This window comes from Arachis ipaensis, chromosome B02, assembly GCF_000816755.2.
Source record: "Arachis ipaensis cultivar K30076 chromosome B02, Araip1.1, whole genome shotgun sequence".
Classification (NCBI taxonomy): Eukaryota; Viridiplantae; Streptophyta; class Magnoliopsida; order Fabales; family Fabaceae; genus Arachis; species Arachis ipaensis.
In genome coordinates, this window is record NC_029786.2 from 2,492,104 (window position 1) to 2,518,745 (window position 26,642).

Here is a 26,642-nt window from a genome sequence, read left to right on the forward strand (position 1 = left end):
TTTATCGCTCTGCACAACACGCGGGTCTGTTTCTAGTTTGATATAAATAGATAGATAGATAGATAAATTGACTCTTTAACCCATTTTCGTTTCTTTCACATAGGAACCTTCTTTCTCAACCTCAACCTCTAGTATGAGGCAAGTCAATTTTATTCACCGGTCATTGTATCAGCGGTCTTCATTTCAATAACTTTAATTTCCTATTCTTCATCATATGCAAAAGGTGTTTTGGCTTTAATCTTGGCCTTTAAAGTGCAACAGGATCTACTTTTTTCTTAATTCTAACAATACACATCTAATTTTTTTTTTTTTAAGCAAAGTTGTATGCATCACATGAAGAATTCATTGCTATTTTATACTACCACCTTCAGATTATAGTTCCTTTAATTTCCCATTTATTTTGCATCCCACTTGGTGGGAAAATGCTTGATGGTTATTATTGTCTTTGTTGTTCAAATTATTATGCTGTAAACTTTATATACTGTAGTTTTGGCAGTTGTTAGTTTTTACTTTGTAGAATTCTTAAAAGTTTGCCACTTCCCTCTTGTTTAATTAGGATTGGCCTTTCATTATTATTTTCCATCTAACAAATATCTTGTTTATCTTCAGATCTTGAAGCTTTTCAGTGATTCCACTGAGAGAATCTCTGTCTTAAAGGTAGATTTGGAGTCAATTTTTACCATTTAAGCAGTTTGGGCTAGAATAAACAGTGCACAAAATTGCATTTGCAGTTTCATATCCAGTGTGCTACATGCCTACATCTGTGCATGTGTGAAACTTTGTAGACTAGTAGTAATTTTAGCTATGAAGCAAATAATAACCTCAAAATTCATTTAAGTTATAGAACTAGAATTATATACACAGACATTATAACTCATGTGAAAGCCCACTAAGCTCGGAATGGCGATGAAATTAGGCTAATCCTAACAATTATCTTCCTGTGAATCAATGCTATTATGGATTTTCATTCTTAGCATAATGGTACCAACGTACTACTATAGAGAACTTGAATTCATATCATTTTTGCTTCAGAAATTCCTTGTTCTCTCTGATTCTTTCTAGAATTTTTCTCAAGTATAGTTCCATGTGTTTGTTCCTAGCCTCAGGATTAATCTATTGTACAAGATGCTTCTCAAGAAATACATCCTAGCAAATAAGAATCCTCTGAGGCAATAATTATTATATTTATTCATATGAAATTTCATGAATACATAGATAACGTCTCATAGCAAATTGTGTAAATTTCATTCTTTCTTCCTTTTGGGAAAAGAAGTACTTTTTCTGTTGCAAAAGCACACAAATTCCAAATATTAAAGATAAAACTTCCCAATTTTAGAAACAGAAAACATTGATTTGGCAAATACATCATCAATTGGAATAGCCACTTGAGAGAATAATTGGCGTAACAATACACAAAACAGTGGCAGCCAACAAATAACAGAAACCAGACAAATAAAAATCGGGACAAGACACCAAAATTTTAACATGGAAATCTCTCAATGTGAGAGGTAAAAACTACAAATCATTCAGACAAAAAAAGAAGACCACTGTAACCAAGTAAGGATACAAGAGAACCTCAAATGAGTGCACAAATTATGCTTATAGTAAATCAAAACAACCTAGCACCAATGCATATAAATGGGAACAAAAAACATGAAAAATTTACAAAGAGCTACTTTGCGTGCGCAGGCCATATATCTCACCCTAGCCAAAACCAAGATTGGACCACTCTCCGACTGCAGATTTATAGTGACTGCATAATCAACCGAAAAAGAAAAAAAAATATCATTCCAGTAACAATATGGTAATGAAAATTGAGGTCCATTACATCAAAATTAATCCATAGCAGTGCATATTATTCAAGTAGTTAGCAGGACAAAATGTCAAAAGAGACATGAAAATTTAGGCAAGTATTTACATCATATGAAATTCTTCTAAAAGAATATTTCAACAATAGTATGATCACAAAATTGTAGAATTTAAATTATCAATTTAGTAAAAGTATGATCCTCTTCATGACATGTTTGAACAAAAAGTAACCAACTATTAGACTAGATGTGTAGTTTAAGAAATCACACAATTTTCAAAAGTGGATGTATATAAATTCATGTAATAAACTTGAATGCATTAGAAACGTTGCATCTTTTTGTTTAAATTTACAAGCTCCACCACTGAATTGCAGTTTTAGCATTGTAACAGCTTCGGCAGCAGTTAAGGAACCAAAATTAAGTTGATATTTATAGTACATTTAGTTTAGCATATACATTAAAAAATGGGAAAGGTAGAAACACCATCTTTCCCTGAACTACATATAACTAATTCCTTCTGAAATCAAGTTATCATCATCTCTTTTTCTTTCTCCCAACAAATATAGGAAAAGTAAATTGTAAGGAGGAATAGAGTAACTATACCAACCTGAAGCTAAAACAGAGCACATCTTCTGTTGAACTTTGGATTGAATGAAGATAATTTAGATATGGTTGGTTACTAAACCTCAAATGTACTTCCCTTTACCAGTGGATCTTCTGAAACACATGAAAAAACATTTCAAGAGTTGAAGTGTTTGTCATCACAAAAACCACACACACAATTATGTGAAAACCTCGTGAACACAATGTTGGATCATTGGTTTGGTTTTAGAGTCAACAGTGAAATGAAATGACACTCATTGGTTTGATATATGTACAAACTGAACACACCATTGAGTGAAGGTGATAGGAATGAAATTCTTGCTGATGGCATCACTATACAACTTCACCTTCTCATAATGATCATTTCAGGTACATGCTTGTCATCTTCAAATGTGGAGAGCATAATCTTTGAATCTTGACTGCATTAGCTACATATCTTCATCACCTTAGAATCTGTTTGATAACCAGTCAAAATCCAGAAAGGAAGAAATAGTTATTACTACAGAACCTTTAGTATTAGAAATAGCTTATTATAGGCATCTAATACTATTAATTTTAACAAATGATTCGTCTATGGTCAAAAAAGATTATAAATCAATAACTTGATCCTTCTGATTCCTTTTACCGTCCCATATGAATCTTGCAACACAACAGCTGACTCTGTTATCATAAAGAATTGGCAGAGATAGAAACAACATTTTATAATAACAGTTTTCTTTCCATAAATTGAGCTATCATTTATTTTCTCACTGCTCCAAACAGCAAAAATAAAATTATAGCAAGGAATAGAAAAATATACCCACAACAACAAAAGCTTTTCAATCATAAGTGCCACTACTCTAACTCTCTCCATCATGTCCTTGCTTTTCAATAACATTAAGCCAAAATCAGAAAACAAAGTATCTGGTTCCCAACACCTTAATCCAGCTTAATTTCCACCTCAAATGAAGTTAGAATTAAATGAAGATATGTAGCCAATGTATAGGATTACATCTTGATATGTACACAAGCCACCTGCAGAAGATAGTAAAAACATTAAAAAAGTAAATTTAATTCATCAATTTGTTTAATACATCTAAAAAAAAAAATCTCAAATGCTGGATACATGGAAAAAGGATATTCCCTGTGTTTCAATGTTTGTTTCATGGTAATTGCTATCATCCTCTTTAAATGTGATTTTCTTTTGAAACATACGACTTAACGAGTATTACATATAGCAAAGACTGTTTCTGAGAGTAATAAAGGATATTTCTTTAACTACAACTGCAAACTGAGAGCTTTCCCGACAAGTGAAAGAAAAGAATGCAAATTTTGCAGTTGGCATATGAGTTCAAGCGGTTAATGTTGTTTAAAGAAAGAGAAAAAAAAATTGACTTGAAGGAAAAGGAAATTTATGCATGTGTAAATTTAATTGTGGTAGCATGACAAACATGAAGGTTAGAGAATTACCTGCTCAGAAATCTCTACGCAGAAATTCGTATGCCATCGACTAGAATGGTGGGGATGTGGGAAATTTTGGACCAAATTTGTTGATGCTTGTCCTCGCAGTGTTCCGCCTGCAAACCACATTCGTCAATTTTGAGTAGTAAGAGAGAGGGTGGCAGCTTTTCTCCTGCAATATTCTTCAGGTTCATAAAGAACTCAATGTGTAGTTGTTGGAGGGAGGTGAGGCGGAGAAGCTCGTTGCACTCCAATGTCTCCAGATTATAAAACGCTCGGATATGTAGAGTGGTAAGGGAGGGAAGTCGAGGCAGCCAACCCACCTCTGGGTATGACTTTATTCTGCTCTCACTGCCATGACCTGAGATGGTGAGATGAGTGAGGTTGTCTAAGTTGCCCAACCATGATAGACTCCTCACTTGTTGCTCGCAATCTCCTACGCTAAGCTCTTTCAGGTTAGCCGGCAAACCTCCCTCTGGCAACCTGCAAATGTTTGGGCAACCTCGTATGTCCAGAGACTCTAAATTTGGGAGAAGACTATTCATATCAGATGGCAATGACACAAATTTGGAGCATCGAGTGATGGAGAGACGTTGAAGAGCAGCGTGTGGTGGCTCTGACATTGAAACTGATTCCAGATTTGAACACCCTATTATCTTCAGATTCTGGAGATTGGGAAAGGCATCCAACGACAATGAGGTCAGTGAATCACAACTGTGTTCTATTTGTAGATCTACCAAATCATATTTGTGTTGTTGCTGGAGTAATTCAATTTCGCCGCAAAAAACGATTTTGAGCTTTTGCAAAGATTTGGGTAAACAATTGCCCCCCATGGATACAACAGATGAACACCATGATATGTGTATTTCTTGGAGGGAAGTTAGATGGTGGATGATCCTTGCCTTAAATGCATACTCCGCCACAGATTCAAATCCACTAATTGTTAAACTATCCCCATCAAGTCTCATCTCTTTACCCCATCCTCCATTATCTTCTTGTATTTTCAGTCGGCGCACTTTGGAAACATCCGATGAGGAAGAAACGATTCTCATGAATACCTGATTAACCATATCTCCCTTTAACATTGGACACCCTCTTATTTGAAGGATCTTAAGCTGAGGAAAGGCTTCTGAGTCAGGTAACTGCCACTCCTCCCAACTTGGCATATTATGAAATATCAATTCCTCCAGTGAGGAAAACGGTGCAATAGGCGAAGAATGTTGATGGCCTTCATTCTTGTAAAACTCCTTGCCAATGCTCTTCAGCTGATCAAACTTTTCAATGCGGAGGAACTTTAGAGATGGCAGCTGTCCAAGTGAAGGCAGCATGCAGCAATTCTTGCAAGACTTCAGAGTTACACGTGTCATATTTTTGTAGGAACAGCGCCCCAACCAGTCGGAAAATGTTGTACCCTTGTATCCCTTGATTTCCAACTCCTTCAAGCCAGTGTGTGGTTGCAAGCCCTGGAGTATATCTTGTTCATCAGTATGTGTGTTGGAAACCATATCATCACCTGAAGACCATTTCAACAATAAGTACTCAATGTGCTTCTTATCTATTATCCTTGAACTCCTTGCCTCATTGGCATCAACCACATTCTCCAATTTTTGAATCTCAAGTGGTCCATGAAGATTTAAAAGCCCTCCTAACTCTTGGATTCTTTTGTCTTCTTGCTTTCCCACCACAAACTTGCTTAGAACGTGCAACTGTTTTAATTTGCCCATTCCTTTAGGCATTTCTTTCAGAGGAGTATCCGTTATATTAAGATGCCGCAAATTCACAAGATTAGACATGCCATTGGGCAGCATAGTCAGCTTTGAACAACCTTCTAACTTTAAAGTTTGTAGATTGCACAAGTTGCATAATGACGGCGGCAATACCTCAATATCACTCCAAGAAAGATCCAAATAGCGCAGTTGGATCAATTTAGCTATTGAATCAAGATATATAGGGCGTATATCAAAGGATACAACTCTCAGGTATTTATTCTTTGACAATATGTCACATGGTAATGTTGCGTGTGCTTTCCAGAAAGCAGCTCCACGATTGGTATACAGTATTGTCCTCAAAGATTCTATTTTATTAGAGGAGCATGTTTTCGCAGGATTTGAATCACCGTATGACAAATGACGAGTTAGAATACTCATTTCTTCCACTTCACCAAGTTCTTCAGATAGTCTACAACAAAATTTTCCAGCAAGAAAAATTGCCAAGTCATGCATGAGATCGTGCATCACAAAATACTTCTCATCCTCATTCTCGACCTGCTTGAAGAATAGTCTTGAAACCAAGTCATCGAAACACTCGCAGCCAACTTCTTCTAAAGTCTGTTCCCTCCTTGGTGGTTGTAAAAGGTTTTCCGCCATCCACAGCAATATTAATTCATCTTTATCAAGTTTATGATCTTTGGGATACAATGAACAATAAACAAAGCATCGTTTCAAATGAATAGGCAGATGTTGGTAACTTAATAACAATGCAGGAACAATCTTACAATTTGCCAGACGAAATTCCCAAATGTCACTCGATAGTATTTTATTCCATTCTTCAGCACGATGCTCTGAGCGCAACAAGCGTCCAAGTGTTTCTGCAGCTAACGGCAAGCCATCACACCTCTCGACAATCTTTCTACCTATTCCTTCCAGTTCTGAGCTCCCATTTGATTTAGGAAAGGATGCATTGTCCGCAAAAATAGACCAACAATAATCATCTGACAGTTGATTGAGGGTGTAAGAGTTATAGTGTTGGACTATTTGACCAACATTTACCATGCGGGTAGTTAGAAGAATAGTGCTTCCCTTTCTCCCATGTTGAAAAGGGGTGATAAAACTATTCCACTTGTCAGCATCTTCACTCCAAACATCGTCCAAAACAATGAAGAACTTCTTTTCTGACAGTTTTTCCTTCAAATGTTGTTGAAGTAAATCAAAGCCGTCAAGACTACAAACACCTGAAGAGATCCCCTTTATAACATTCTTAGTAGTCTCAACAACATCAAAATTTTCAGAAACACAAATCCATGCTTTCAGATCAACCCCGTCCATCAAATCCTTATTGTTGTAGAGCCATTGCGCTAAAGTAGTTTTACCAACCCCGCCCATACCAACAATAGAGATGACGGACAAGTTATGATGATTGTTGTCATTGAGCATCTTGATTAGTGCCTGTTGGTCACTATCCCTGCCGAACACATTCCCCTTCACAAGAGAAGTGGATGGAGGTCTCCATGAAGAGCTTCCTATTTGAATCTCTCTCAGACCAAGGGTATCTTTGCGTCTCTCAAGATCTTCTATTCTTTCAACCACCTCTTCTATCTTAGTCACCATCTTCCTACCAGACAGATCAAGGAAGTGAGGAAGACAAATGCCTACCCTGTTGCGAATTTGAGCTTTGATGAAGACACGGTCCAGCAAGTCATCAGCAGTGTAGAGAGCATCTTTGAGACTATCAAGCCACTCCCTCACGAGTTCGTTTCCAAACTTCTTCTGCTCAGCATCAGCAGCCAGAGCTTTGGCAGCCAAGATAGCAGTCTTCAGCTTCTCAACCAACTTCCGATCCAGCTTCTTGCCCACCACCAAGTTGACAAACTCAGATGAAATGAGCCTGTCAAGAACAACGTTGGCCAAGCCAGAAACTAAAGCTCCAACCACAAGTGCTTCAGCCATGATATGATACAGATCTCAACAACAGCGAACTAATGAGTGAGAGATTGGAATTTTCAGAATGTAACAGAGAGAGCAATGTTGCAATAATGATTGCGAGGTGTTCACTACAGCGAGATTCAAATAATTCCCAGCAGTGGAGTGCATAGCTGGCTTTGCACGTTACTTCATTTTTATATTCTTCTTTGAAGGATGAAACAGAGTATTCAAATAGCAAAAGGGTGACCAACTTAAACTAGTCTTTGTGGAAATTAATTAACTAATGGTGGTGTGAGGTTAAAATGGGGTTGGTACTCATTGGCTTCACGTGGTAGCTGTCTTCAAGGTCACTTTTCTTAATGTCTTATTCTTACTTTGTTTGGAACTGATCATTTTTGTGTTTTTTATTATGAGAAATGCAACAAATTAAAATTACAACTTGACCAAGGTTTCAAACCTTTTTTTTGTCACAATTACCAATTTTTTAAATTGACTACATCATCTTAAGCTTTATTTTACTTATTTAATTTAAGAAACTAACTACACTCTTTTCTCCAAGAATATCTATCAATTTAGAAATTTGATATATTAATGATGTAATATATTTGAAATTTATATCAAGATACACTGAAAAATAAAGGTAGTGAATTATTTAAAAAGAAAAAGGGCAGTGCGTTGCATCCCACGTTACCGCAAGGTTTGGTGAAAGGCCGTACTCAAATGGTGTAATGTAAGCAGTCTAACCTGACAATTACATCAGTGGCTGCTGCTGTTTCCAAAAACTTCTATCAATTTTCATACTCCAGTGTTAAGAAACTTGACAAATGCAGCCATGCAATCATGGTGAAGCTTCAAATATCAAACAACTTCAGCAGCTTCATTGTCTTGTTTTAATTCTGAGCTCTTCTTCTTCCAACATCATTGCTTCTCTAAGGCATTTGGCTGTCATCTCTACTAAATGAACACAACAATAAACTAATAATGCATTTGGATTTGTGTATGTAAATTAAAAATTGCGCATTTGGATTAAAAAATTATGTATATTTTTTGGAACAAAAATATGTATTTATTTATGCATGATATAACAGCTTGGCAAATATTTGATGACGATGGCAATGGCAATGGTAGTTCAACCAAGTCTAACAAATTAAAAGGAGGCAAAGTTGAGTGATTAGGGATGAATAGCCTTTGATTGTTTCTTGATGTTGATATGAAGAAGACATACATGAACACCAGAATTTGCTATGGAAAGTTGGAAAGATAGTATTAAGTGGTCAAAGGCACACCACTGAAGCATCACTAGGTGAGTTCTTCTTTGCAACTTTCCATTAATTACTTCTTCTTTCTCCGCTTCTGGTCTGGAGGATCGTCTGAGTGATGTTTTATGTGCTGGGGCAACTTTGCTTTAATACTAGATTTAAAATGTGTGATGCACAAAAAAATAGTAGAATACAAATGAGAGTACTAAAAATTAAAATTATTTAATTTTAAAGGTATATTAGTAAATGCTGCTGCATTATTAGTTTTATTAATTAGTGGAAAAGACAGAGACATCATTTTGTGATGAAGTGCATATAAATCAAGGTAATCATAAACTTGCATTACACCTTAGGATGGATGGTACATTGGATATGTTTGAAATTGAATTACAAACAAGATATCTTTCCTCTAACTAACTGGCATGCATGCATACACGCTAAACTCATGAGAATGGGATCAATATTATGTCACAGATTATGGTGGAGGCAGCCTGTCTTACTCTTGAACCGGCAGCAAAGAATTCAGTGATGTCTTTATTAGTGAAGAGAATGAAAATGGTAGTTAGCACTAGGTTAGTTGCTGTTATGCTATTATATTTGATAACTAGCCATCGGCCTGTTAGGTGACCTTTGCTATATATAGTGTCTCTCATTCTCTGTATTGTAGCTGTCACGGCCGAAAATGAGCCATGACTGGCGCTCAGGAAAATAGTCCCCCAGCAAGCCTAACGGATTCGAATATAGGATAAATAAGAAGGTTACAAATATTTTTGATAAATTTACAGTTTCAACTTTCAAGAATGAATAATTACATATTTTTAACAAAAATAAAATATAGATGGATCCTGTCTGTGACATACTAGGGCTTGCATCCAAGTTTCAGGGAAACAAGAAAATCTCTGGCAAGAGAGCTTTCGCTTGGAAGATATAGGCTTGATTCTGTAATGGCCAAGAGATCTCAACAGCAGACGAATGAGTTCATAGACGAAAAGCCTGTTGAAGACATTTCGGAGAATTTACAGAATGAAGAACATGTGAAGGATCAACCAGAAGAGAAAAGTTGCAGTACCATGTGAGGATTCTTCTGTGGGCATTAATGATGATATGATGGGAAAAGATAGAATTGAATTTCAGTCACCACTTGATCTGGCATTGAACGTGGCAGTAGAACCTAATGTGGCACCAAATGAAGCACCACTTGATGAGGATATTGCAGCATCTGAATTCAACAAGGATGGTGGAACAGAGTTTTTAAAGCGTGAACCAGATCATGAAGAGAAGGAAGTGGAACCTATTATGGAGCTTCCAATTGGATTGCTTGATGAAGAAGAAAAAATAGAGTCCAAATCTGTGAAGCGGGATGAAGATATGGAACATATGATGGAGCTTCTAATGGGGTGAAGAAGGAACAATAGAGTCCAAAGCAATGCGGTGTTGCTGCAAAAGACAATCAACCGGGGCCCAAACAGCAGATGGAAGAGCAGGAAGAGGTTCAATCTTCTGAGGAATCATCAGGCTGGGTGAAGGTTGAGATCTCGAAAGAAGAGGAACTCAAAAACAGAACCATTGATTTGGCAAATGCCTCATCAATTGGAGTAGCTGCTTGAGAGTATAATTGGGATAACAATATACAAAACAGTGACCGGAATCGAATAACAGAAGTCAAAAATATAAAAATAGAAACAAGAGACCAAAATTTTAACGTGGAAAACCCTCTTAATGTGAGAGGTAAAAACCACAGGCCATTCAGACCCAAAAAAAAACTACTATAATAATTAAGTAAGGATACAAAAGAATCTCAAATAAGTAAGCAAATCAAATGCTTACATTAAGTCAAAAACAATCAAGCACAATAGCATATAAATGTGAACCAAAAACATGAAAAGTTTACAAAACCAGAGTTACTTTGCGCACGCAAGCCATATCTCACCCTCCAAATCTTATCTCAATCCTCCAACCATTCGGAACAAAAACGTACATCCAGAACTTGCTATCGAAATTTCAGCCCAAACTACCATTGAACCATTCCCCAGCTGCAGATTTACAGTGACTGCATAATCAACCCAAAAAGAATTATCATTCTAGTAACAATATGGTAATCATCAAATTAATCCATACCGAAGTGCATATTATTCGAGTATGATCACAAAATTGTAAAACTTAAATTATCAATTTAGTAAAAGTATGATAATCTTCATGAAATGTTTGAACAAAAAAAATCAATTATTAGACTAGACGTGTAGTTTAAGAACCCACATAATTTTCAAAAGAGGAGCCAGTAAGCTTGACATCCAGAGCAGAATCCACAAACGATCAAACACTCAAAGCCCCGACCTAATATTTTCTTCAACAAGGAGAAAGTTTATCAAGATTGTCTTTGATAACAGATTTTATTAATGAAGAACGATATTACAGAGGTCTTTATAAATTTATGTAATGAACTTGAATGCATTAGAAAAGTTACATCCTTTTGTTTAAATTTACAAGCTCCACCACTGATTTGAGGTTTTGGCATTGCAACAGCGTTGGCAGCAGTTAAAGAACCAAAATTAAGTTGATATTTATAGCACATTCAGCTTAGCATATACATTAAACAATAAGGTAGAAACACCACCTTTCCCTGAACTACATATAATTCCTTCTCAAACCAAGTTATTATCATCTTTTTTTTCTTACTCCAACAAAAATAGGAAAAGTAAATTGTAAGGAGGAAAGGAGTAACTATACCAACCTGAAGCTAAAATAGCAGAGCACCTCTTCTGATGAACTTTGGATTGAATGATGATAATTTAGATATGGTTACCAAACTTCAATATGTACTTCCTGAAACACAAATTAAAAAATATTTCAAGACTTAAAGTGTTTGTCATGACAAAAACCACACACAATTATGTGAAAACCTCATGAACACAATGTTGAATTATTGGTTTGATTTTAGAGTCAACAGTGAAAGGAAATGACACCAATTGGTTTGGTACGTGTACAAAACTGCACACACCATTGAGTGAAGTAGATAGGAACGAAATTGTTCCTGATGGCGTCACTACAACTTCTTCGACTACTTCAGGTACATAATTATCATCTTCAAATATGGAAAGCATATTCTTTGAATCTTGACTTCATTAGCTACATACCTTGGTCACCTTGGGAAATCCGTTTGATAACGTGTCCAAATCCAAAAAGGAAGAAATAGTTATTGTTACCTAACCTTTTCTTAGTATTAGAAATAGCTTATTATAGGCATCTACTACTATTTATTTTATGTAAGATTCAATCTATGAGCAAAAAGCTGATACACCTTATGCATGCTGATTTCTTTCACTATCCTACATGAATCTTGCAACAACGGCTAAATTTATGATCATCAAGAATTGACAAAGAGAGAAACACAATTTTGTAACTCTTTTCTTTCCACAAATAAAGTTATGATTTATTTTTTCTCTCTGCAAAAAGCAAAAAAGAAAGAAAATTATAGAGAGGAATAGAAAAATATACCAACAACAACGAAAGCTTTTCAATAATGAGTGCCACCAACTTTCTCCATCATGTCTTTGCTTTTCAATAACTTGAAGCCAAAATCAGAAAAAACACAGTTTCTGTTTCCCAATACATCAATCCAGCTTAATTACCACCTCAAATGAACTTAGAATTATATGATGTATAGCCAATGTATAGGATTACATCTCGATATGTGCACAAGCTACCTGCAGAAGTTTGTAAAAATATTAAATTTGATACATCCATTTGTTTAAAAATAAACACCCAACTGTTGGATACACAAAAAATGCGATTTTTTTAATAAAATATGAGAGTTAACAAGTATTACAGATAACAATGACTGTTTCCCAGAGTAAGAAAGGATATTTCTTTAACTAGAACTGCAAAGTGAGAGCTTTCCCGACAATTGAAAGAAAAGAATGCAAAATTTCCAGTTGGCATATGAGTTCAAGTGGTTAATGTTGTTTAAAGAAAGAGAAAAAAAATTGACTTGAAGGAAAAATAAATTTATGCATATGAGAATTTCATTGTGGTAGCATGACAAACATGAAGGTTAGAGAATTACCTGCTCAGAAATCTCTACTCAGAAAATTTGGTAGAAATCAACTATAATGGTGGGGATGTGGGAAATTTTGGACCAAACTTGTTGATGCTTGTTCTTGCAGTGTTCGCCCAGCAAACCACAGCCGTCAAGTTGAAGTAGTAAGAGAGAGGGAGGCAGCTTTTCTCCTGCAATATTCTCCAGAGTCTCACACCATGAAATGTGTAATTGTTGGAGGGAGGAAGGCAGCTTTTCTCCTTCCATATTCTTCAGCTTTGGACAGTTTGAAATGAGTAGTTGTTGGAGGGAGGTGAGGCGGAGAAGCTCGTTGCACTCCAATGTCTCCAGATTCTTAAAGTTGAAGAGATACAGAGTGGTAAGGGAGGGAAGGCGAGGCAGCCAACCCACCTCTGGGTATGACTTTATGCTGCTCTCCCCGCCATCACAATTTGAGATGGTGAGATGAGTGAGGTTGTCCAAGTTGCCCATCCATGATAGACCTCTCAGTTGTTCCTTGCATTCTCCTATCCTAAGCTCTTTCAGGTTAGCCGGCAAACCACCCTGAGATTTGTATTTCTTGGAGGGAAGTTAGATGGTGGATGATCTTTGCCTTAAATGCATACTCCACCACACATTTAAATCCACTAATTGATAACCTATCCCCATCAAGTCTCATCTCTTTAGCCCATCGTGGACGATGATCTCGTATTTTCAGTTGGCGCACTTTGGAAACATCCGATGAGGAAGAAACGATTCTCATGAATACCTGATTAACCATATCTCCCTTTAACATTGGACAATGTCTTATTTGAAGGCTCTTAAGCTGAGGAAAGGCTTCTGAGTCAGGTAAGTGCCACTCCTCCCAAGATGTCATCTGATCAAATTCCAATGTCTCCAATGAGGGAAACGGTGCAATAAGTGAAGAATGTTGATGGCCTTCATTCTTGTAAAACTCCTTGCCAATCCTCTTCAGCTCATCAAAACTTTTGATGCTGAGGGACTTGAGAGATGGCAGCTGTCCAAGTGAAGGCAGCACGCAGCAATTCCAGCAATATTGTAGAGATACACTTGTCATGTTTTGGTACAAGGAATGCCCAATCCAGTCTGGAAATAGTTTACCTTTGTATCCCTCAACACTCAACTTTTTCAAGCCAGTGTGTGGTTGCAAGCCCCCAAGTATATCTTGTTCATCAGTATGTGTGTTTGAAACCATATCATCACCTGTTTCTCATTGGCATCAACCACATTCTCCAATTTCTCAATCTCAAGTGATCCATGAAGATTTAAAAGCCCTCCTAACTCTTCCATTCCATTGTCTTCTTGCTTTCCCACCACAAACTTGCTTAAAATGTGCAACTGTTTCAATTTGCCCATTCCTTTTGGCATTTCTTTCAGAGGAGTATCCCTTATATCAAGATGCCGCAAATTCACAAGATTATACATGCCACTGGGCAGCATAGTCAGCTGTGAACAATCTTCTAACTTTAAAGTTTGTAAATTATACAACTTGCACAATGACTCGGGCAATACCTCAATATTACTCCAAGAAAGATTCAAATAGCGTAGGTGGATCAATTTATCTATTGAATCAGGAAATATATCGAGTCTACCAAAGGACAAAACTCTCAAGTATTTATTCTTTGACAATATGTCACGTGGTAACGTTGCGGGTGCTTTCCCGATAGAGGATACATCATTGATATATAATAATGTCCTCAAAGATTCTATTTTGCTAGAGGAGCATGTTTTCTCAGAGATTGAATGATTGTATGACAAATGCCGAGTTAGAATACTCATCTTTTCTATTTCACCAAATCTACAATAAAGATCTCCAGCAAGAAAAGTTGCCAAGTCATGCATGAGATCATGCATCACAAAATACTTCTCGAACTCGTTCTCGACCTGCTTGAAGAATAGTCTTGAAACCAAGCCATCGAAACACTCGCAACCAACTTCTTCTAGAGTCTGTCCCCTCCTTGGTGGTTGTAAAAGATCTTCAGCCATCCACAGCAAGATTAATTCATCTTTATCAAGTTTATAATCTTTGGGATACAAGGAGCAATAAACAAAGCAACGTTTTAAATGAGCAGGCAGATGATAGTAACTTATTAACAATGCAGGAACAATCTTACTGTCTGTCATAGAAAATTGCCAAATATCACTAGATAGTATTTTATTCCATTCCCCAGCATCATGCTTTGAGCGCAACAAGCGTCCAAGTGTTTCTGCAGCTAATGGCAAGCCATCACACCTCTCAACAATCTTTCTACCTATTCCTTCCAGTTCTGAGCTCCCATTTGATTCAGGAAAAGATGCATTGTATGCAAAAATAGACCAACAATAATCATTTGACAGTCCCTTGAGAGAGTAAGAGCTATAATTTTGGACAGTCGGACCAACATTTTCCTTGCGGGTAGTTAGAAGAATAGTGCTTCCCTTTCTCCCATGTTGAAAAGGGACGATAAAACTATTCCACTTGTCAGCATCTTCACTCCAAACATCGTCCAAAACAATGAAGAACTTCTTTTTTGACAATTTTTCCTTCAAATCTTGTTGAAGTAAATCAAAGCTGTCAAGACTACAAACACCGGAAGAGATCCCCTTTATAACGTTCTTTGTAGTCTCAACAACGTCAAAATTTTCAGAAACACAAATCCATGCTTTCAGATCAACCCCATCCATCAAATTCTTGTTGTTGTACAGGCATTGTGCTAAAGTAGTTTTACCAACCCCGCCCATACCAACAATAGAGATGACGGACAAGTTATGATGATTGTTGTCATTGAGCATCTTGATTAGTGCCTGTTGGTCAGCATCCCTGCCGAACACATTCCCCTTCACAAGAGAAGTGGAAGGAGGTCTCCATGAGGAGCTTCCCGTTGGAATCTCTTTGAGACCAAGGCTATCTTTGCGTTTCTCAAGATCTTCTATTCTTTTTACCACATCTTCTATCTTAGTAGCCATCTTCCTATTATACAAATTAAGGAAGCGAGGAAGACGAATGCGTACCTTCTTGCGAATTTCAGCTCTGATTAAGACACGGTCCAGCAAGTCATCAGCAGTGTAGAGATCATCCTTGAGACTATCAAGCCATTTCCTCACAAGTTCGTTTCCAAACTGCTTCTGCTCGGCGTCTGCGACCAGAGCTTTAGCAGCCAAGAGAGCAGTCTGCAGCCTCTCAACCAACTGTCGGTTCAGCTTCTTCCCCACCACCAGGTTGACAAACTCAGAAGAAATGAGCCTATCAAAAACAACGTTGATGAAGCCAGAGAGAAAAGCTCCAGCAACAAGTGCTTCAGCCATGGTGTGATGATCACACAACAGCAAATTAATCAATGCGTAATTGGAATTTCAGAATGTAACGAAGAGAGAGCAATAGTGTAATAATGCTTGCAAGGTATTCAGCAATAATGGGCATATAGCGAGATACAAACATAAAGATTCCTCAGCAAAAGGACTTTGGCATCGCGTGGAGTGCAATACTGGGTTTTCTCTTTACTTCTTTTTCATATTCTTCTTTGAAGGATGAAACAAAGTATTCAAAAAGCAAAAGTGAGAACAAAGCAAACTCGGAAACTAGTCTTTATGGAAATTAATTAACTATATTGAGTATATTCTTCTTTGTTAGTGACTTGCACAGGGAAGAGGAAAACAAAAAGAAGTTAACACAGCAAGAGAAACAAGCTGAGAACGAAGAGAAGCTTGTTGCACAAGCAACCGGTGTTAACAATGAAGACACAGCACTGTCAAAAGAGTAGATTCATTAGGCAACAAATTAATAACAATACAAAAATGAGTGAAATTCTTATCTAATTTTTATGAAGAAATCCCTCATCTTTATGAATTATATCTTATGATTTCACCAATTTTATAATGGAAGTGTTTAGAACAAACAACATCAAACAGGAAAAAAAAAGAAAGAAATGAAAGAATAATGCATCACAGCGAATCTAATGTTTAATTGCAGTGGAATATAGAAGTTCCTTATATATATTCACTCTAAGTACTAAAAGATTTAATGAATGATATTATTAGTGGTTTAAAAAAAAAGGAAAAAAAAAAAAACTTAGATATGTTAGAAAAATATAATGCTCGAGATTCAAGAATGCTAAAATTCAAAAAGATATATTTCTAACCTAAAACATGTTATCTTTATTATTTCCTACTTTCCATATTATTTTTCAAGTGTGTTTAAAATTTGAAAAATACAATTCATAATATATTTTGTCAAATATATTTACAGACCCAAAAGAGAGTTAGATTCAGAGTTTGCTACAACATTCTAAAAAACTCAGATTCATTTCAATTTTACTTCAGAAATTCCTTATTCTCTCTTATTCCTTCTAGAATTTCTCTTAACTATAGTTCTATGTGTTTCTTTCTATCCCAGGATTAATCTTTCCTACAAGATACTTCTTAAGAAATACTTCCTAGCAAATAAGAATCCTCTGAGGAAATAATTATTATATTTATTCATATAAAATCTCATTAATACATAGATAGTGTCTCATATAAAATTGTATAAGTATTTTCTTTCATTCTTCTTTTTTGGAAAAGAAGTACTATTTCTATTGCAAAAACACACAAATTCCAAATATTACAAGTTAGAAAGCAAAACTTTTCAATTTTAGAAACCAGAAAATAATGATTTGGCAAATACCTCATCAATTAGAATAGCTGCTTGAGAGAATAATTGGCATAATAATAATACACAAAATAGTGGAAGTGATCGAATAACAGAATCTAAAAAAATAAAAATAAGGACAAGACACCAAGTTTTAACGTGGAAAACCCTCCCAATGTGAGGGGTAAAAACCACGGGTCATTCGAACCAAAAAAGTGCCACTATAATCAAGTAGGGATACAAGAGAATCTCAAATAAGTGCACAAATCAAATGCTTACATCAAGTCAAAACAACCAAGCATCAATGCATATAAATGTGAACCAAAGACATGAAAAATTTACAAAACCAGAGCTACTTTGCACGCGCAAGCCATATCTCACCCTCCAAATCTTATCTTAACCGTCTAACCATTAAGAATGAAAATGTATATCCAAAACTTGCTATCAAAATTTTAGCACAATCCAAGATTGAACCACTCCTCAACCGCAGATGTGTAATGACTGCATAATCAACCCAAAAAGAAAAAAAAATTATCATTCCAATAATAATATGGTAATGAAGATTAAGGTCCATTACATCAAAATTAATCCATATCAAAGTGCATATTATTCACGTAGTTAGCACGACTAAGTGTCAAAAGAGACAAGAAAATTTTAGGCAAGTATATACATGCTCCCCAACCTACAATTCTCAAAAAGGTTGCACAATGAATAACAACATTATAGATGTATTTATAAATTCATGTAATAAACTTGAATGCATTAAAAATGATACTTTTTTTGGAAACTTCTTTGCGCTTAGCTAAAGAGAAATCGAGAGCTAGTTAAAAGATCACGGATATACATCTTTTAGTTTAAATTTACAAGCTCCACTGAATTGCAGTTTTGGCATTGTAAGAGCTTTGGCAGCAGTTATAGTACATTTAGTGTAGCATATACATCAAAAAATGGAAAGGTAGAGACACCATCTTTCCCTGAACTACACATAACTAATTCCTTCTCATATCAAGCTAGCATCATCTCTTTATCTTTCTCCCAACAAAAATAGAAAAAGTAAATTGTAAGGAGGAATAGAGTAACTATACCAACCTGAAGCTAAAATTGTAAGGATGAATTTCGGACTGAATGAAGATAATTAAGATATGGTTACCAAACCTCAAGTGTACTTCCTGAAACACAAATTAAAAAACATTTCAAAACTTAGTGTTTGTCATCACAAAAACCACACACATAATTATGTCAGAACCTCATGAACACAATGTTCGATCATTGGTTTGATTTTAGAGACAACAGTGAAAGGAAATGACACCCATTGGTGTGATATATGCACAACTGCACACACCATATTTCAGGTACATGATTGTCATCTTCAAATGGGGAAAGCATATTCTTTGAATCTTGACTGCATTAGCTACATACCTTCGTCACCTTTGGAAATTTGTTTGATAACGTGTCCACATCCAAAAAGGAAGAAATAGTTATTATTAGTTTATTACAGAACCTTTTCTTAGTATTAGAAATAGCTTATTATAGGCATCTACTACTATTTATTTTATGTAAGATTCAATCTATGGGCAAAAAACTTATACACCTTATGCATGCTGATTCCTTTCACTATCCTACATGAATCTTGCAACAACAGCTAACTCATGATCATAAAGAATTGAGAAAGACAGAAACACAATTTGGTAACTATTTTCTTTCCATAAAAAAAGTTATGATTTATTTTTTCTCTGTGCAAAAAGCAAAAAAGAAAGAAAATTATAGAGAGGAATAGAAAAATATACCAACAACAACGAAAGCTTTTCAATAATGAGTGCCACCAACTTTCTCCATCATGTCTTTGCTTTTCAATAACTTGAAGCCAAAATCAGAAAACATAGAGTTTCTGTTTCCCAATACATGAATCCAGCTTAATTACCACCTCAAATGAAGTTAGAATTAGATGAAGATGTATAGCCAATGTATAGGATTACATCTCGATATGTGCAAAAGCTACCTGCAGAAGATTGTAAAAATACTAAATTTGATACATCCATTTGTTTAAAAATAAACACTCAACTGTTGGATACACAAAAAATGCGATTTTTTGAATAAAATATGAGAGTTAACAAGTATTACAGATAACAATGACTGTTTCCCAGAGTAAGAAAGGATATTTGTTTAACTAGAACTGCAAAATGAGAGCTTTCCCGATAAATGAAAGAAAAGAATGCAAATTTTCCAGTTGGCATATGAGTTCAAGTGGTTAATGTTGTTTAAAGAAAGAAAAAAGAAATTGACTTGAAGGAAAAGGAAATTTATGCATGTGTGAATTCAATTGTGGTAGCATGACAAACATGAAGGTTAGAGAATTACCTGCTCAGAAATCTTTACTCAGAAAATTTGTCTGCGATTGAGTTTAATGATGGGGATATGGGAAATTTTGGACCAAATTTGTTGATGCTTGTTCATGCACTGTTCGCGCAGCAAATAACAGTTGTCAATTTGAAGTAGTAAGAGAGAGCGAGGCAGCTTTTCTCCTTCCATATTCTTCAGCTTGTTACAGTATGAAATGTGTAGTTGTTGGAGGGAGGTGAGGCGGAGAAGCTCATTGCAGTCCAATGTCTCCAGTTCATGAAATTGTTTGATATGTAGAGTGGTAAGGGAGGGAAGGCGAGGCAGCAAACCCACCTCTGGGTATGACTTTATTCTGCTCTCACTGCCATCATCATAAATGGTGAGATGAGTGAGGTTGTCCAAGTTGCCCATCCATGTTAGACTTCTCAGTTGTTGCTGGCAATCTCCTACAGTGAGCTCTTTCAGGTTAGGCGGCAACCTACAAATGTTTGGGCAACCTCGTATGTCCAGAGAGTGTAAATTTGGGAGAAGACTATTCATGTCACGTGGCAATGCCTCCAACCTGTGGCATTTTGTGACGCCGAGATGAGTCAAGTTGGGTGCATCCAGTCCTTCTCCTGCAAATGACACAAATTCAGGGCATTCATAGATGGTGAGACTTTGAAGAGTAGCGTGTGGTGGCTCTGACATTGAAACTGATTCCAGATTTGAACACCTGGTTATGCTGATAACCTTGAGATTGGGAAAGGCATCCAGCGATAATGAGGTCAGTGAATCACAACTTTCAAGTATTTGTAGATCTACCAAATCATATTTCTGTTGTTTCTGGAGTAATTCAATTTGGCCACACCTATACATTTGGAGCTTTAGCAAAGATTTGGGTAAACAATTGTCCCCCAAGGATACAACAGATGAACACCATGAGATGCGTATTTCTTGGAGGTAAGTTAGATGGTGGATGATCCTTGCCTTAAATGCACACTCCACCACACCTTCAAATCCACTCATTGATAACCTATCCCCATCGAGTGTCATCTCTTTATTCCCCCATGATTGACGCTGTTCTTGTATTTTCAGTTGGCGCACTTTGGAAACATCCGATGAGGAAGAAACGATTCTCACTAATACCTGATTAACCATATCTCCCTTTAACATTGGACACTCTCTTATTTGAAGGCTCTTAAGCTGAGGAAAGGCTTCTGAGTCAGGTAAGTGCCACTCCTCCCAACATGACATCTTATCAAATTCCAATGACTCCAGTGAGGGAAACGGTGCAATAGGCGAAGAATGTTGATGGCCTCCATTCTTGTAAAACTCCTTGCCAATGCTCTTCAGCTCATCAAAACTTTCAACGTGGAGGGACTTCAGGGATGGCAGCTGTCCAAGTGAAGGCAACATGCAGCAATTCTTACAATAGCATAGAGATACACTTGTTATATTGTTGTAGGAACAATGCCCCAACCAATCTGGAAACATTGTACCCTTGTAACCCCATATTATCAACTCTTTCAAGTCAGTGTATGGTTGCAAGCTGTGGAGTATATCTCTTTCATTTTGTGCATCTGAAACCATATAATTATTTGAAGACCATTCCAAATATAACTCGTCAATGTGCTTCTTATCTATTATCCTTGCACTTCTTGCCTGATTGGCATCAACCACATTTTGCAATTTGTGAATCACAAGTGATCCATGAAGATTTAAAAGCCCTCCTAACTCTTCGATTCTATTGTCTTCTTGCTTTCCCACCACAAACTTGCTTAAAGTTTGCAACTGTTTTAATTTGTCCATTCCTTTTGGCATTTCTTTCAGAGGAGTACCTCTTATATCAAGATGCCGCAAATTCACAAGCTTATACATGCCATTGGGCAGCATAGTCAGCCTTGAACAATCTTTTAACTTTAATGTTTGTAAATTACACAAATTGCATATTGACTCGGGCAATGTCTGAACAACATTTGTAGAGAGATCCAAATAGCGCAGGTGGATCAATTTATCTATTGAATCAGGAAATATATCGAGTCTACTAAAGGACAAAACTCTCAAGTATTTATTCTTTGACAATAAATCACATGGTAACATTGTGTGTGGTTTCCAGAAACGAACTCCATGACCATGATTGATATACAATAATGTCCTCAAAGATTCTATTTTATTAGAGGAGCATGTTTTCTCAGAGATTGAATGATCGTATGACAAATGGCGAGTTAGAATACTCATCTCTTCCATTTCACCAAGTTCTGAGAATCTACAATAAAGATCTCCAGCAAGAAAAGTTGCCAAGTCATGCATGAGATCATGCATCACAAAATATTTCTCATCATTATTCTCAACTTGCTTGAAGAATAGTCTTGAAACCAACACATCAAAACACTCGCAACCAACTTGTTCTACAGTCCGTCCCCTCCTTGGTGGTTGTAAAAGATCTTCAGCCATCCACAGCAATATTAATTCATCTTTATCAAGTTTATAATCTTTGGGATACAATGAACAATAAACAAAGCAACGTTTTAAATGAGTGGGTAGATGATGGTAACTTAATAACAATGCAGGAACAATCTTGCAATTTGCCACAGAAAATTCCCAAATGTCACTCGATAGTATTTTATTCCATTCTTCAACACGACGCGCTGAGCGCAACAAGCGTCCAAGTGTTTCTGCAGCTAACGGCAAGCCATCACACCTCTCGACAATCTTTCTGCCTATTCCTTCCAGTTCTGAGCTCCCATTTGATTCAGGAAAGGATGCATTCTCCGCAAAAATAGACCAACAAAAATCATCTGACAGTTGATTGAGGGTGTAAGAGTTATAGTGTTGGACTATTCGACCAACATTTACCATGCGGGTAGTTAGAAGAATAGTGCTTCCCTTTCTCCCATGTTGAAAAGGGGTGATAAAACTATTCCACCTGTCAACATCTTCACTCCAAACATCGTCCAAAACAATGAAGAACTTCTTTTCTGACAGTTTTTCCTTCAAATCTTGTTGAAGTAAATCAAAGCCGTCAAGACTACAAACACCTGAAGAGATTCCTTTTATAACATTCTTTGTAGTCTCAACAACATCAAAATTTTCAGAAACACAAATCCATGCTTTCAGATCAACCCCGTCCATCAAATCCTTATTGTTGTAGAGCCATTGCGCCAAAGTAGTTTTACCAACACCGCCCATACCAACAATAGAGATGACAGACAAGTTATGATGATTGTTGTCATTGAGCATCTTGATTAGTGCCTGTTGGTCACCATCCCTGCCGAACACATTCCCCTTCACAAGAGAAGTGGTTGGAGGTCTCCATGAGGAGCTACCCGTTGGAATGTCTTTGAGACCAAGGGTATCTTTGCGAGTCTCAAGATCTACTATTCTTTCAACCACCTCTTCTATCTTAGTCATCATCTCCCTATTAGACTTCCTATGAGGCAAATCAAGGAAGTGAGGAAGACGAATGCGTACCTTGTTGCGAATTTGAGCTTTGATGAAGACACGGTCCAGCAAGTCATCAGCAGTGTAGAGAGCATCTTTGAGACTATCAAGCCATTCCCTCACGAGTTCGTTTCCAAACTGCTTCTGCTCAGCGTCAGCAACCAGAGCTTTGGCAGCCAAGATAGCAGTCCTCAGCCTCTCAACCAACTTCCGATCCAGCTTCTTGCCCACCACCAAGTTGACAAACTCACGTGAAATGAGCCTCTCAAGAACAACGTTGGCGAAGCCAGAAACTAAAGCTCCAACAACAAGTGTTTCAGCCATGATATGATACAGATCACAACAACAGCAAATAAATCAGTGCGTACGTGATTGGAATTTGAGGATGTAAGGAAGAGAGAGCAATATTGCAATAATGCTTGCAAGGTATTCACTATTCACGAGGGTTTGTTCATTCAGCAAAGAGACGTTGGCATCACGTGCTATGGATCTCCGAGGTAACATAAAATAATTCTAAGCAGTGGAGTTCGTAGCTGGCTTTGCTCTTTACTTCATTTAGTCATTGGCTTCAACGTGGTAGTTTTTTGGGAACTGATCACTTTTATGTTTTTGATTCCGAGAAATGCAACAGATTAAAATTACAACTTGAGGAAGGTTTCAAACTTTTTTTTTTTTTGTCAACATTACCAATTTCTGAAATTTTTTTTTTTTGTTAAAATCACAATTTACTTCGTTTTAAATTACATGATGCATTGAGACAATTTAATTTTTCAAACAAGTAACAGCCAATAAACTGAATCACTGCAAAGTTGATACAATCTTTACTCACAGCCTCACCGGTAACTAACTACATCATCTTAAGCTTTATTTTACTTATTTAATTTAAGAAACTAACTACACTCTTTTTTCCAAGAACATCTATCAATTTGGAAATTTGATATATTAATGATGTAATATGTTTGAAATTTATATCAACATACACCGAAAAATAAAGGGAGTGAATTATTTGAAAAGAAAAAGGGCAGTTGGTGCATTGCATCTCGCATTAACACAAGGTTTGGTGAGAGGCCGAACTCAAAGGGTGTAATGCAAGCAGTCTAACATGACATTTATAACAGTGGCTGTTTCTAAAAACTTTATCAATTTTCATACTCCAGTGTTAAGAACTTGACAAATGCAACCATGCAATCACGGTGAAGATGTCAAACAACTTCAGCAACTTTGTTGTCTTGTCTTAGTTCTGAGCTCTTCTTCTTCAAACATCATTGCTTCTGGCTGTCATCTCTACTAAATGAACACAACAATAAACTAATAATGCACTTCCGATGTACTCATGTAAGAAAAATAATTTTGAATCACATAGTATTATATCTCCTAATCATGAGTATTTTCAGTCTAACATAGCAGCTTAGCAGATATTTGATGAGGATGGCAATGATAGTTGAGTGATTAGGGATGGAAGCCTTTGAATGTTTCTTGACGTTGATACGAAGAAGACATAATGAATACCAGCTAAGCATATGCATGGAAAGTTGGAAGAATGGTATTAAGTGGTCAAAGACACGCCATTGAAGCATCACTACGATGAATTCTCCTTTGCAACTTTTCATTAATTACTTCTTTCTTCGCTACTGATCTGGAGGATCATCTGAGTTATGTTTTATGTGCTGCAGTTTGCTTTAATTTATAATATACTAGATTTAAATGTGTGTGCTGCATAAAAAAAATACTAGAATACAAATGAGAGTACTATTTTTACTAAAAAATAAAATTATTTAATTTTAAACTATATTAGTAAATGCTGATGCATTATTAATTTCATTAATTAGTGGAAAAGACAGAGACATCATCTTGTGATGAAGTGCACATAAATCAAGCTAATCATAAACTTGCATTACACCTTAGGATGGATAGTACATTGGATATGTTTGAAATTTAATTACAAGTAAGATATCTTTCCTTTAATTAACTAACTGACATGCATACACACTAAACTCATGAGAATGGGATCAATATTATGTCACCGATTCATGGCGGGAGCAGCCTGTCTTACTCTTGAACCCGCAGCAAAGAATTCAGTGATGTCTTTATTGGTGAAGAGAATGAAAATGGTAGTTAGCAATAGGTTAGTTGCTGTTGTTGCTATTATATTTGATAACTAGCCATCAGGCTGTTAGGTGACCTTTGCTATATATAGTGTCTCTCATTCTTTGTATTGTAGCAGAGAAGTCAGTAAGGAGTTGACTAATGTCAAAGCTTCTATTTCAAGCGTTTGAGCACTCTTCTGATCTACAAAATAATGAGAAGCAGAGGATCGCACTTGGAGAGAATATAATGAGGCTCTTGCTGAAGTTGGAAACTATTCAGGTATGTGTTACTGATGCTGTTTACTTAATATCAAATCAGCAATTTCTTTTCAATATACCTTGATTTGGTAATAAAATGTTGCATCAAGTATGTATTTGTTTCACTATTTTTTTGATGAATGGCTTTACATTACAATCACGTGCGATAATTGTGATTTGCAAATGATTAGATACATATGCATTAGGAGGATTATTTAGAGTCTTAGTTAGCTTCCTTGTCCTTGATCAATGTTACACTCACGTGGTATTCAATTTATATACCAGGGCTTGCATCCAAGTTTCAGGGAAACGAGAAAATCTCTGGCAAGAAAGCTTACATGCTTTCAACAAAGGCTTGATTCTGTAATGGCCAAGAGATCTCAGCAGCAGACGAATGAGTTCATAGACAAGAAGCCTGTTGAAGACATTTCGGCAAATTTACAAAATGAAGAACATGTGAAGGATCAACCAGAAGAGAAAGTTGCAGTATCATGTGAGGATTCTTCTGTGGGCATTAATGATGATATGATGGGAAAAGATAGAATTGAATTTCAGTCACCACTTGATCTGGCATTGAACGTGGCAGAAGAACCTACTGTGGCACCAAATGAACACCACTTGATGAGGATATTGCAGCATCTGAATTCAACAAGGATGGTGGAACAAAAGCGTGAACCAGATCATGAAGAGGAGGAAGTGGAACCTATTATGGAGCTTCCAATTGGATTGCTTGATGAAGAAGAAACAATAGAGTCCAAATCTGTGAAGCGGGATGAAGATATGGAACGTATGATGGAGCGTCTAATGGGGTTGCTTGATGAAGAAGGAACAATAGTGTTCGAAGCAATGTGGTGTTGCTACAAAAGACACTCAACCGGGGCCCAAACTGCAGATGGAAGAGGTTCAATCTTCTGAGGAATCATCAGGCTGGGTGAAGGTTGAGATCTCGAAAAAAGAGGTACTTAAAAGCAGAACACATTGATTTGGCGAATGCCTCATCAATTGGAATAGCTGCTTGAGAGAATAATTGGGATAACAATATACAAAACAGTGACCGGAATCGAATAACAGAAGTCAAAAATATAAAAATAGAAACAAGAGACCAAAATTTTAACGTGAA

The 26,642-nt window shown here is 36.5% G+C and overlaps 3 protein-coding genes across 8 annotated transcripts in view; 1 reads left to right on the plus strand and 2 right to left on the minus strand.

Annotated features, from left to right (window-relative positions):
* LOC107626603 (putative disease resistance protein At3g14460) overlaps nt 1–23,950 on the minus strand; it is a 37,143-nt gene extending 13,193 nt beyond the window's left edge. For 3 of the 6 annotated variants that reach the window (XM_021115167.1, XM_021115166.1, XM_021115168.1), the window contains exon 1: nt 20,233–23,950. In XM_021115167.1, the coding sequence (XP_020970826.1) occupies nt 20,233–23,501 (3,269 nt within the window). In that variant the 5' untranslated portion in view covers nt 23,502–23,950. Of the gene's footprint in view, nt 1–17,322; nt 17,916–17,968; nt 18,097–18,503; nt 18,584–18,756; nt 18,843–19,201; nt 19,414–19,772 lie in introns of those variants that run through there. The other 3 variants (XM_021115163.1, XM_021115162.1, XM_021115164.1) reach the window with 3 other exon arrangements.
* LOC107626601 (putative disease resistance protein At3g14460) lies at nt 1,460–7,775 on the minus strand. Its single transcript, XM_021115169.1, has 5 exons — nt 3,861–7,775; nt 3,211–3,425; nt 2,700–2,864; nt 2,416–2,525; nt 1,460–1,753 (listed from the first exon to the last, which is right to left on the minus strand). Exon 1 carries the CDS (start codon nt 7,514–7,516, stop codon nt 3,875–3,877), a length of 3,642 nt encoding a protein of 1,213 aa, XP_020970828.1. The 5' UTR covers nt 7,517–7,775; the 3' UTR covers nt 1,460–1,753; nt 2,416–2,525; nt 2,700–2,864; nt 3,211–3,425; nt 3,861–3,874.
* LOC110268318 (BAG family molecular chaperone regulator 6-like) lies at nt 8,141–26,437 on the plus strand. The gene is made up of 3 exons (XM_021114373.1): nt 8,141–9,344; nt 25,371–25,544; nt 25,808–26,437. Exons 2-3 carry the CDS (start codon nt 25,425–25,427, stop codon nt 26,435–26,437), a joined length of 750 nt encoding a protein of 249 aa, XP_020970032.1. The 5' UTR covers nt 8,141–9,344; nt 25,371–25,424.

Bases quoted from the DNA above. Each gene is read 5' to 3' on its own strand.
- LOC107626601 (XM_021115169.1), bottom strand. From the start codon at position 7,516: ATGGCTGAAGCACTTGTGGTTGGAGCTTTAGTTTCTGGCTTGGCCAAC.
- LOC110268318 (XM_021114373.1), top strand. From the start codon at position 25,425: ATGTCAAAGCTTCTATTTCAAGCGTTTGAGCACTCTTCTGATCTACAA. The intron at 25,545-25,807 runs GTATGTGTTACT...TTTATATACCAG, and splicing joins TGAAGTTGGAAACTATTCAG to GGCTTGCATCCAAGTTTCAG.